A 12,607-nucleotide genomic window follows, 5' to 3' on the forward strand; every position below is an offset into this window, starting at 1 on the left:
TCCATGGTCTTCTGCCCTCTTCCGTCAGATTTCCCTTTCTCTCCAGCACTTACTCTTTCACCAACTTCCCAGTTCTTTTCTTCACGCGCACCCCCCCCACCCCGGTTCCACGTACCACCTTGTACTTCTTCCTCTCCTCTCCTCACCTTCTTACTCCGACTTCTCCCCCTCTTTTCCAGTCCTGAATAACAGTCTCAGCCAGAAACGTCAACTGTTCACTCTTTTCCATAGATGCTGCCTGGCCTACAGAGTTCCTCCAGCGTTTCGTATGTGTTCCTTTGGATTTCTAGCAGATCTGCAGATTTTCTCATGTTCATAGCCTGACTGTGTACCTACATCATGCATTATGAACTCCAGAAAATATCCACAAGCAGTATGTGACGAGAGCAACAAGTACCCGACTGTGTTTAGCCACTGGGATTTGATAAAGCTTCATCACTAAAGCACAATGTCAGTATTATGTGACATGTGGCCCAATATGTTTGAATCAAAATTAACAGGTTGATTTAGTCTGTGTGGTCAGACAAATGTTGGCTGAAAATGGTGAGCCACAAGGGGGTATGAAAGAACAATAAGAAGTCAAGATACATCCTCATTAAATAAAATGTGTTTTATTAGCTGAAAATATGTTAAGTAATGTAGCAGTCAGATTATTTATCATTAGCTCAACATACTGATGAAAAGGAAGAAAAAAAAATCAATACCACAATTGGATCACTCAATAGCTTGAATAAGAGCTTGCTCACTGGGCCGATTCACAGTGAAAACAAAGTCCAAATGGCTTCTTTTCTCACAAATATAACAAAATAACTGACAACAGTAGTGTGTTATTGTTTACCATCAGCAGAATCTGCTGAGATCCTCTTGTGCATACAGTAATATAATTCCAATATGATTTGTCACATTTTCAATTTAACAAAAAAAAACACTGAAGCTTACTTGTACTACACCACTAAGGATAAAAAGCAACAGTACATGAAACAGTACTAGTAAACTGATATTGAAATAACACAATCCAAGATTCCATGGGGGCTGCTAATGATATTCAAATAATTAACAATATCTGCCTGAGTTTGGTCTGTCCAAAGTTTCATCACAAGAATAAAAAAATCATTGAAAAAAATTTTCAAGTTGAAATAAAACCAGTGAGTATTATGATTACTGCTAAGCACAGAATTTGACAATTAGTGGTACAAGTTAACCTGGATGAAGTTTGTCTCCATAAAGGAATTGCACTTAAAAGAAAATTACATATCTCATCCAATGATAAACAAACTTTTATATGACAATACGAGTGCATAGCTGGAAACAAAGTAATAATACTCATGTAACTAAATTTTTTTTTTACAGACATGTTCATACGTCTCAAATGATCAGTCAGCCAGGCCATCGGAAAATGTAAAATCATGAATATTTAAAAGCATGCACAGTGATTGAGCTACCAGTAGAAAAATATTAACAAAGGCTACAAAGGGACAGTGGATACTTCACTAAAGGCATCCATTTTCAGAGTTTTGCACTTGATTTAACGAGAACTGTATTAATGTTTAGCATGCTTGCATAGAATGAGGTAGCTCAATTGCAAAATGGATCACACGGCACAATCGGAAGCACTCAAACAATTTTCCTTTTCATTGCAATTTTTATTTATTTATTATTATTATTATTGTAAGGATTGCTCTCTTCACTACCCTCATCCATCCTCATTCCCAACCAAAAAGAAAATACAGCTTTTGTGATAAAATTTGTCAATCAAACCTCTGTTCCATCCTGCAAATTATTTCGGAGCTTAATGTTGAAGTTTACCTGCTTAACCTTGACACCTTTTGCTCGAACTATATCGTCATTCATATTCAGTATATTGATGTTCTTTGAGGTGCAGTGCCTGCCATTTAAGTTCTTCTCATGTCTGTTCAATGTTTTGTTACAAATTTCAACTTTCGTGTTCAGCGGATATTCCTCTGGGACCTCTTTGGGCAATTTCTTCTTATGCTTACACTTTCTTGCTAAAAAGCAAGCAGCAGTGAGGAAGAGGAGTAGCAGAACAACAGCAGCAGAGGCTCCTCCGATTGACGCCTCTTTGCGCAAGGTTTGAGCCAAAGCTTCGGAATCCAGTCTTAAGTTCTTCATGTTGGTGCCATTTTTGACCTGATCATTGTCACTGTCATAAATTAAAGAGTTGTCAAGTGTTAGCTTGCCATTCTGATCCACCAGATCTCGCTTTCGGCGTGTGAGCTGGTAGCTAAGTGAGCGCTGAACCCGTGGGCCAGAAAGTGATTCTGGACCAATAATATAGATGACTTGCAAGTACCACTGATGGCCAGCTTCCACCTGAGATGAAAGAGACAAAGGTGTTTTAAGGAGACATGATTTAGGAATGTGTAACCAGAACCACAAAATGATGTACCTGCAACTAAACTGTTGCTAAATAAATAATAAGCATGACACTGCAGAGGAAATTTTGCTCATCTGGTTTTTCTCCCCCACTATTTGCTGGTGTGCTGTTTATTTTTGATTGGAGAGGGTTAGTAGAGCAAACCATTATTCAGTAGTGATAAGCATCAAAATCTAAACATGCTACCAACTCACCAGCTGATAATTGGGAATGGCTGCCTTGCCCACTCATCATGAGTATACCCCTGTAAATGTGGAAACCAGCAGCTACTCTCAGGGCACAAGATATATTTTTTTGTAATTTGTTGAGCATAGTGCTCCCTATCCATGGATTTCCACAATCATCATTTGGGATATGCCTGAGAAACCCTCAACAAAATACATGTTATTTTTCATCTTGAACATTAGGAATCTTACAATTGGCACCACCCTCCACCTCCACTCCTGAACATATTTAGAAAATTATTATTGGAGTCTTCGCTGCGTAACTTATTTGAGAAAGGCAGGTGTCCTGTTGAGAGTTTGGATATTTAATTTTATAGTCAGGTTAATTTACAAAAATTAAGTGATTTTAAGATGGATAAGTTAGGTCATAGCTCAACCAAGATCTCAGTGACAGAATAAGCTGAAGGATTAAAGAGCCTGTTCTTATGTATTGTATAAGTTATGAAACAGATTTGGCTCTGATCTGCCCAAGCTTCCACACAGTGGCCAGGTATGCAGAATAAATGAATGGCAGCAATGTAAAAGGAAACATTACCTTAGGTTAGAAGAGAATTTAATAGTTTACTTAGTAACAATCTTGTAGGTACTAGATTAAACAGGATTCAACATTGTCCCTCAGATGGAATGTCACTAACTACATTTTACAACACATCATCACAGTGTTCGATACATTTGAAGGAGTATTTGCCTGGGTTAGCTTGGTGATGTTTTTCTTAATATTATGTGACGGTCTTTAACTTGGAGTAAATTGCATTGGAACCAACTCCAAAGCCAGATCATAGCATTTATGAAACTGGTTTGGGAACTTCCTGTCATGGGTCAATTTTGCAATGCAATTTTAGCCCAAAAGTGACACCTGTGATGTGTTGTTCCCCAAGCTATGCTCCTCTTGGAAAGCTTTAGAGGATTTTGAACTCATTGCCCTGGAAGTGGCTTGTTGGTTATTTTAGAAGAACATGGTCATGATGCCCTTGTGCTGACCTGGGAGGCATGCATATATTTACAATACTTTCCTTAGTCCCCTCTTCTCATCCTGCATCACCAACCACAATGAGTGCACCAGTGCTGTGCCTCTTGTCACTCCCCGCAGCCTTTACTAAATGTTCCACTTTCCCACTCTCCAGCCCACATGAACTCAGTTCCAGATCCACCGCCTCCAAACCTCATCTATCCCCCCACCCCACTGTCACTGGAGCTTATGTGAGATCGGTGTGCCCCTTTTAAGAACTGCAGCATGTGACCAGTTGCTCTCCATATGCTGATAGCGAATGGTTGTGTCACATCAGGCAGATCAGTCCCCCCATGTGGGAGAAAGCAGGTCATTTTGGCGCCACGGTAGTGCGATGCTATTACAACTCAGTATGTTCCAGAGTTTGCAGTTCAGTTCCGCTGCCGTCTGTGCAGAGTTTGTACATTCTCCGCGTGAACCATGTGGGTTTCTTCTGGGTGCTCTGGTTTCCTCCCAAAGTGCAAAGATGTACCAGATATTAGATTAATCGGTTATTGTAAATTGTCCTGTGATTAGTCTAGCATTAAATAAGTGTATTGTGTAGCCCATTAGGCTGAAGGGCCTGTTCCATGCAGAATCTCTAAATAAATATAAATTTTAAAAGCTGCACTACTCTTGATAATTTCTTTTGTTAGCTTAAGTGACTGGCTCCCCTCCAGTAGAACATGGATTAAGAGACTGAGAGAAAGATATTGGGAAATGGCACCAAAATGTTGACTCTGTGCCTGATTCTCAATAGCACATTCAAGCTAGGATCCTTCACAGGTTGATGCATAAAGATAATGAACTGCGATCGAGCTGAGATAACAGGCAAAATAAATGACTTAGCTAATGGATTTCCAAGCTGGTAATCATCTACAAAATGGAGAGAGTGGGAAGAAACCTTAATCATATGTTGAATTAGCTGTGGAGGATAATTCAGAACTTACACTACTATTGAGATGATATTGTATTCTATTACTTGTCAAAGTGTATGCAAAACAGAAACAAGACCAACAAGCCATCCTTCAGCCTGCTCCACCACCCAATAACATTACATCAACATCACTTTGGTGAACTAATTGAATATCCCTTGATTCCCTGAATATCCAGAGATCCATTAAACAGACATTGTGAATGAGCCTCCACTGCCCAGCTGGTAGGGAATTTCAAAAATTTACCACTCTCTGAGGGAAGAGATTTCTTCTCGACTTATTCCTCAATGGCTAACCCTTATTTTGAGATGGTGTCCCATTCAAAGGAAACATTAGCTATGTGTTTGTCCTGTAAAAATTTTGTATATTTCAATGTGATCACCCTGTAGTTTTCTGAAGTCAGAGTAGAAATAGGCCCAGTCTGTTTTAGCTTACATTCCATCAGGACCAAGCTGGCTCCCAGGATTCCCATTCATCCATTAATTTTTCTGTAAAATATACTCCCCACATACTTATCAACTTCCCTCCATTTCTAGCATTCACGTATACACTAGGGTAATTTGCAATGGTCAATATATCTAACAACCTGCACATCTTTGGGAGGAAACACGTATACATATGACAAACATGGTGAGGCTAAACCCAAACTAGACAAACAGCACTTGGGTACTCCATAACTCAATGGTACAAACATTGAATTTCCCACGCCCCTGAATTCCTTTCCCACTTCTACCAGTCCACCTAGGCACTCTGTCTTCTCTCGTTCACCTTTCCTATTCTCTTCCCCCACCCAGTTATGTAAATTAATTCCTCACTCTCAAATGGTCCCATCTGCTCTATCACCCACATATCTAAACACATAGGCTTCATTTCCCTTGGGTTCCCCATCTGGTTCCATCCATCCATAATTTCTTCCTTACCTGGTTTCACACCATCTTCCAGCCTCTGTATCTACCTTTCCTCTCCACTCACGTAGCTCTACCTCCCCAGCATTTCCATCTATAACCCACAGCCTTTGTCTCAAAGCTCTCTTCCCTCCCTCCATATCTGGCTCCATCAGCCCATCATCACTCCTCACTTGGTTCCATTTACCAGCCGCCCAACACCACTTTCACCTCTTTACACTGGCCAACTCCCCTCTATACACTCAGTCCATATGCAGGCTCTTGTTCTGTAACACAGACCAGCTTTCCATCTCCACAGATAACGCTTGACCTACTGAACTCCTCCTCCAGTTTGTTTTTCGTTCCATGTTAAACATTTGCTGAACTCCCTGCATCACACGCATATCCTTCCTTGGGACCTGCACATTGTATTCCAGTTCCAAACTCATCGAAGCCACGAGTAACTGGAGCAAGATATCTCTGCTCTTGTATTGAAATCAATACAGGAAACTGACTGCTATTTAATGATCGATAATGGCAATTAAGTAAACAAACAGACCTTGTAAAGAGCATCAACCTTCATAGTGAAACCATCTACTCCAGGCATGCTCGTCATTAGATGGAATTCTGGTGCATCAGAAGCAAACTGAGCATCAAAAGGTACATCGTGAAAATACTGATCAGTTACTTCTGGCTGGTTGCGATCCTTAAAAAGAACAAAAGGACAAGTGCTAACACTCACACAGAGCCAGCAATTACAGGCAATCTACAAAAGCCAAACAAAATCTGTAATAAAATTCCTGTTAATTACTGTGGTTTTATAAAAGGTTTGCATTAGCTGTGCTAGTTTTAAAGTGCAAAAGCACAGAGTCCATCGCTATTATTAAAACAGGGATGAAATGCAGGAGCCAGTCTGTAACTGAACTACATAATTGGAAACAGAAGAAGTACCAGACTGCCTGGAAGAGTGTGGAGCTAACAGAGAAGATATCCCTCTTCCCTGCACCGAGGAAGCAAGGTTTCTCGTTGTACCAAATTTCAATGACAGCACCGAAACTTGCTGAAGATTATATAATCAATATATTACACAGGATGACAAAAACACCATTGCATTTGAAGGCCCTGGACATCTGGAGAAGGAATACAACTACAAGGTTCAAGCCCCTCCCAAGATGGCTCAAAGGAAGAGGCATGGAATATCATCAGTACCTGCCCACACCTCAGGGCGATAGAGTGTTAACTTTTAGTTTGCTCTTCTCTTCAGTAATGTAAACGTTAAAATAATCAATAGGTTACAGATGACAGCTGGATACTTTATGTCCATTTTCCCACCTCACTTCACACTCAAGTCATCTAAAAACCAACAGCTTAAAATGGATACGTTTTCCACTCACAGAATTCTACAATTCACAAGTTGTCAAACCTACCAAAAGGAGAAATCTATGCTTTAAGTGCTTATTGGGCTGGATACAGCCATACTGTGGACCTTCATTATAAATAGTCCCAGTGGGGTCAAAGAAAGGGACATGGCCGTCCTTCCCAGTGCAGAGATACACCTTCTCCAATTGCAATCGGTAGGCAGCGTTGAGGTTCTGCTCGGGGTTCCACAGCACACGTCCGTACAACCTTTGACCTGGAAAAGCAAGAGAGGAACATGAACCAAATGCTCATGGGCAATGCACACAATGTGGTTATAACACACATCCTGTGATAATTGGCCACATCTTGCTAGCATTAACACATTTTGTGATCACCATATTCGACAGGAACTGATGTTATTTAAAAATGTATAGATATCTCTAGAAAACACAACTACTCAAAAGTATTGTAGTACATGTTTCAGTTTAGACATTATGTCAGGATAAGATTAAATAAGATCCATTAAAAATGGGCTGAGCAAGAAATGGTTGTATCTTTAACCTAGTGCCAAGAAATTCTAAATAAAAGTGCTTTAATTATGGGAAGTGGTATATAATCTTAAGCAGAACATTTTAAAATAGCATGGTTCAGAAATACTCCTCAACCCATCATGTTGAGAGTCTCGAGGAGGAAAAAGATAATGAAAGACTTCAGCAGAATGCTTGACTTTTAAAAAGTAACTGTGGTGGTTTACTTGTACTCCTTTGTAGTCAAAAATAGATCTCAAAGTTTGTTTGCTTTCTTCCCTTGGTTTTGCTGGGGAGTGTTCCAGAGTCAAAAAGATTACAGTGACTTCACTTTGAACCAGGATGGCTTGCTATAGTAAATTATGAAGAGCTTGCCATCTCTTAGCTGCTCTGTTGGACGGACAGCGATGCATGAAACAAGGCATTCTTTCTAAAGAGGCCACTTGGACCATTAAGTACTTAAGCTTTATTTTATAAATTAAGGACTGCAATGGATGATAATTCAAAAATGCACCCAAATCCATGGATTTAAAGATGAAGAAAACAGATTAAGTGACTTGACATTATTTATTCCTGGAAGTGGAACAATAAAATTTGGATTTAACACTGCTCCAGAATGTGGTTTCCAGGATAAGTTCCTGCTCTCTAAATCTATCACATGATTTACCAATCAAATAGGTGAACAGTTTAGCACGAGACTAGAGTTCAAATAAATACTCTTTGTACTGGATTTCAGCATCCAGATGGTGTGGTGCCTGTGCTATACTTCTCAAATTTGGAAGCCTAAACTCTTCATTCAACAGACTGACTGAATTTGGTTAGGAAAGACATACACAAAACAGCAAGAGAGTAAGGGAGCAGTAGCAGCATCCCAATATGGGTCAACTGTATTCATAGAAAATAACAATTAGCTCTACTGGAATACATTTTTCAGAATCTGAATATGGAAAGTTTATTCTGGGTTGCTTGGACTGAATCTGTCTTTAAGATCAATGCAAGTTAATCCCTTCATTACTCTTCTACCTCTGGATACTAGCCCAGAGACTTGAGCAAATAATCTACACAGGACTTCCTATCAGAACTCCCTATTAAGAGTCCTGCCCTTGCAGATCACATATTAATCCGGTTTCACATTTGCCTTCTCAGTTGGAAGTAAATGGTTCAATGTGAATATTTTGAAGAAACACAAGGAAGCTCTCTTTTCTTTCCCAGCAAACAGTTAGCCCCTCAAGCAATGAATAAAAAGAGGTCATCTGCTCATTATTTTGTTGCTGTCTATGAAAGCTCAGCACGTACAGATTTCCAACATTGTGACAGAAGCTACATTTCAACAAAGTGCATTCGCTGTAAAGTACATTATGACTTCCAGGATTATAAAAGCCAAGTATTTTTGACCACAATAGAAGCAAAAGAAATATGTTTCTAAAAGAGAAAAGTGATGGAAAAGGAAAAAAAAACAAAGGCAATGGAGAAGATACAGACAATGCTTACAGCAAATTTTATTCTAAGGAATACTTAGAATTCTTTGAATATGCCCCTTGACTACACATTCCAGTTGAAAAGAGCAACTGTATCCTGGTTCAGCACAAAAAATAGGAACATACAACAGTTCAGCACAAGAACAGACCCTTTGGCCACAATGCTGGTGCTAACCATAATGTTAATTTAACAGAACCTACACCCATACTTGGTCTATTCACTACCAGTTCACGTGCCTATCCAAATGCCTCTCAAACACTCCTATCATAACAAGAGGATCCAGTTGAAAAATCAATTTTCTTTAACCTATTTTCCACTGGTTAAGGATATTATGAGTATTTATCAGATGATAAATCATTTCAGCGAGATAATTAAGCAACTGTTATTTCAACTGAGGCCAAATAAACAGATGATAATGAATGGTTAGCAACTATAAAATCTCTTACATAAAGGCAAGACTGTGGTTCATATTATATTTAAAACCTGCGTACCCATAGAGAAGGCTCCTTTGTAATCCATTTCAGCTAAAGACATCCCAGTTTCAGATGGATCCATCATAAAGACTTTTTCATTATTGCAAAGGTGAAACTCTGTGTTGAGAGAGTAGACAACGGGTACCGGGCGATTTGTCTGTTGAAATGCAATTGGGACAAGGAACCTTGAAAGAAAGAACAATAATGTTAACACACTGACATTATCTCAGGAGACATTTACTTAAACTATCCAGTTAAGTAAGCAGCAGCATACAGTGAAAATAAAAGCTACTTTTCAGAGCTGGAATCTACAATACATTTCGATTAATTCTTGATACAACTATGCTACCAGTGATTCCTTTTACTTTGATTACTGTCCATTACTAGATATATGCCACCATCTTAATATATAAATTTCAGCTTTCAAATAATGATGTGCTTGCAAGAACAGCTTAATGAAGTTTAAACCGTAATCTTAATTTATTGTGGAAATCAGAGACTTGCAGAGTACAGCACAGAGATTTAAATGAACTAGGCATCAGCTGCATGTCAACACAACTGTATGTGATTGTGGTGTATTCCGAGTGGATTTAGCACTTTGAATAGCACAGGTTTTAGAAAGCAATCCTCACAACCTGTCAATGACCTACATTGCTTTAAAGCTAATAAATGTATTTTATAAAGTCTACTCACACTTTCAGTGTGGAAAATACAATAGTCAATCTTCAAGTGACATGATGCAAATGCCCAGGTAATCTGCTTTAATGATGTTGGAGGGATAAACATTAACTTTAACACCAGTGATAGGTCTTCTGCTCTTCATCAGTGTGATTGCTTACATTGGGACAAGGCAGCAGATGGGCTTCAGTTTAATGTCATATTAAATGAGTGCCACTGTTATGAGTGGAAAGGAGTAAACCTGGCCATTACTGAGCAAAGACACAGCACAAGCAGACCAAAACTCCAAACAGACACGCCAAATGCTAGCAGATTATTCTCAGCCCCAAATGACCAAATAACCAGTACAAATATGACAAAGGCATTGATTGTGTGGATAGCCAGAGGCTTTTCCCTAGGGATGAAATGGTTAACACAAGGGGCTGTAGTTTTAAGGTGCTTGGAAGTAGGTTCAGAGGGGATGTTTTCCACACAGTGAGTGGTGGGTGCATGGAATGCACTGCCGGCGACAGTGGTGGAGGTGGATATAATAGGGTCTTTTAAGAGACTCTTAGACAGGTACATGGAGCTTAGAAAGATAGAGCGCTATGCTGTAGGGTAATCCTAGGCAGTTTTTAGGGTAGGTTATATGGTTGGCACAACATTGTGGGCTGAAGGGCCTGTAATGTGCTGTAGATTTCTATGTTCCAAAAGTAAAACAACAAATGTGTGTCTAAGTTATAATTAATTTGATAAATAAGGTTTCCTTTATTTGTTTAATCTGATTGCCAGTTTTTTTATGACCTGTGATTAAACTTTTTTGTTGGGCAAGATCTATTTTTGCAAAGATCTAATCTATGTTTTCAAATTAGGAAGGGCCATACATGTATGTTAAGTTTAAAGAAAATGTTGCTTGTTCTTGATATACACTCAACAGCATCTATATTGAAGATATGTCTTCAGTTTAACAGAGTGTCGTGGAGGCAAGAACTGAGGCTTAGTTGCTGCTCACAGACCACTTTGCCTTGTGGGATGACCGGGAGCTTGATTGGAACCAATGTAGTCACGCATGGCAATAATGGTGATGGTGCTGGTGGTTGGACAGTGTGGAATCAGCCAGATCAAGAGTGTTCTGGCAATTATTCTACAATAGTGATGGCATCATAGCTTCTTGCAGTCATAAGCTCTATCTTTGCTCATTTCATTATCAATTGCATATTACAGAAGGCTCAGTGGTGTGAGGCTGGAAAATCAGTGTGAAGCAAGGTGCAATATTAACTCCAGTTTTCTACAGTAATCTGAACTTTGCAGTTATACTACACGTTATATTTTATCGTGTGTGTGTGTGTGTGTGTGTGTGTATAATGATTAAAAAGCATAATGCAAATCCCTTACAACACAAAACAAAAAAATCCCCTGCGTTCTACATTTTGAACTGAAGCTGAAAAAGTGCAGTGCTTGCACTGCAAGGTCAGAACGAGGTCATACTTTTCAGGAGCATGTGCTGTACAGGCCAATGGCTTATCTCCAGGGTCAACCCAAGGCTGCGTGGGCTGGACGGTGCAGGGGATCAAAAAAATGGTGTACTCTCCCGAATAGTCTTTTCTATGGATAAGTAAACATTAGAAAAAAATTAGTATTCAAACTGCTCAAAAATAGATTTACTGCTGAATCACGTATTGAATCCTAACTAATAAGTGCTGATACAGTATGTTTATGCTATCCCCAGTAGCCTTTTTAACTAAAATAACTTCGAATATGCTGAGTTGATCATTTATAATATCATTTTATTTACCACAAATATTTTCCTGCGTCCAAAAGGCTTTTTAAATTGAATATCGTGTACAATCATAGTTTGCTAAGATGAATACTCACTCAGTTTCAAATTCTGACAGGCTAAAAAATCACATAAAATAGTCAGCATTTGCAAAGTACAATGTTAATTAACAGCACAAGAACATTTAGCAATACTCTGAAAAGAAAGGCCATAAAGTCTAAAATGCTCACACCACCACCCCATCCCACCCCACCAACATTCAACAGATCTTGATCCCAGACTGTAAACATTTTAATAACATGCTTGGTAAAAAGTAATGTTTCATGCATTTTGTACTTAATAAATAGACTCATTATTGGAGTATTTGTATAGGATCTTCAGCATACACTTGGAAGATCAAAATACTCTTTCTGAATGTATGATCACAAGATGTCTATTCTTGCTATTTTTATATAAAAGCTGAACAAAGTGCATATTTACTGGATCATTCAGTTCTTATTACCCATTATACTATTGTTAAAAATACCAGTCACCTTAAATGTGAGACTCCAAGATCATCTAATGTGAATTTGTTTCAAAGACTGCTGTTTACATTGGCAGAGAAATATATTTGAATTCATTCGCCCATTTTAACAATGACATTAATCAATACAAAATTAATTCATTTGTGAACAAAACAATACAAACAATGAACTTTGGTCAACTAACTCAGATGGCAAATGTGCCAAGACAAAACTGTTATTGTTGCCTCGAGCAGGTTTTGCATTAAAATTCTATCTATAATAAATATGGAAACATTCTGCATTTGCACCTCACATTGCCAGTTGTATAAATGAGACCACCATTCCCTGTCATGCTATGTCCACATTATGGCACATGGATTAATTATTTGCCACTATTTGATTTTAA

General features: G+C 38.7%; 1 protein-coding gene across 2 annotated transcripts in view; it reads right to left on the reverse strand.

The window, feature by feature from the left end:
- Positions 1-595: 595 nt before the first annotated feature.
- The window catches only part of fras1 (Fraser extracellular matrix complex subunit 1), a 564,498-nt gene continuing 552,486 nt past the window's right edge, over positions 596-12,607 (reverse strand). For both annotated transcript variants that reach the window (XM_072253146.1, XM_072253145.1), the window contains 5 exons: positions 11,410-11,526; positions 9,283-9,449; positions 6,854-7,059; positions 5,986-6,132; positions 596-2,331 (listed from right to left, as the gene is read on the reverse strand). In XM_072253146.1, the coding sequence (XP_072109247.1) occupies positions 1,753-2,331; positions 5,986-6,132; positions 6,854-7,059; positions 9,283-9,449; positions 11,410-11,526 (1,216 nt within the window). In that variant the 3' untranslated portion in view covers positions 596-1,752. The remainder of the gene's footprint in view (positions 2,332-5,985; positions 6,133-6,853; positions 7,060-9,282; positions 9,450-11,409; positions 11,527-12,607) is intronic.

This window comes from Mobula birostris, chromosome 3 (genome assembly GCF_030028105.1).
Source record: "Mobula birostris isolate sMobBir1 chromosome 3, sMobBir1.hap1, whole genome shotgun sequence".
NCBI lineage: Eukaryota > Metazoa > Chordata > Chondrichthyes > Myliobatiformes > Myliobatidae > Mobula > Mobula birostris.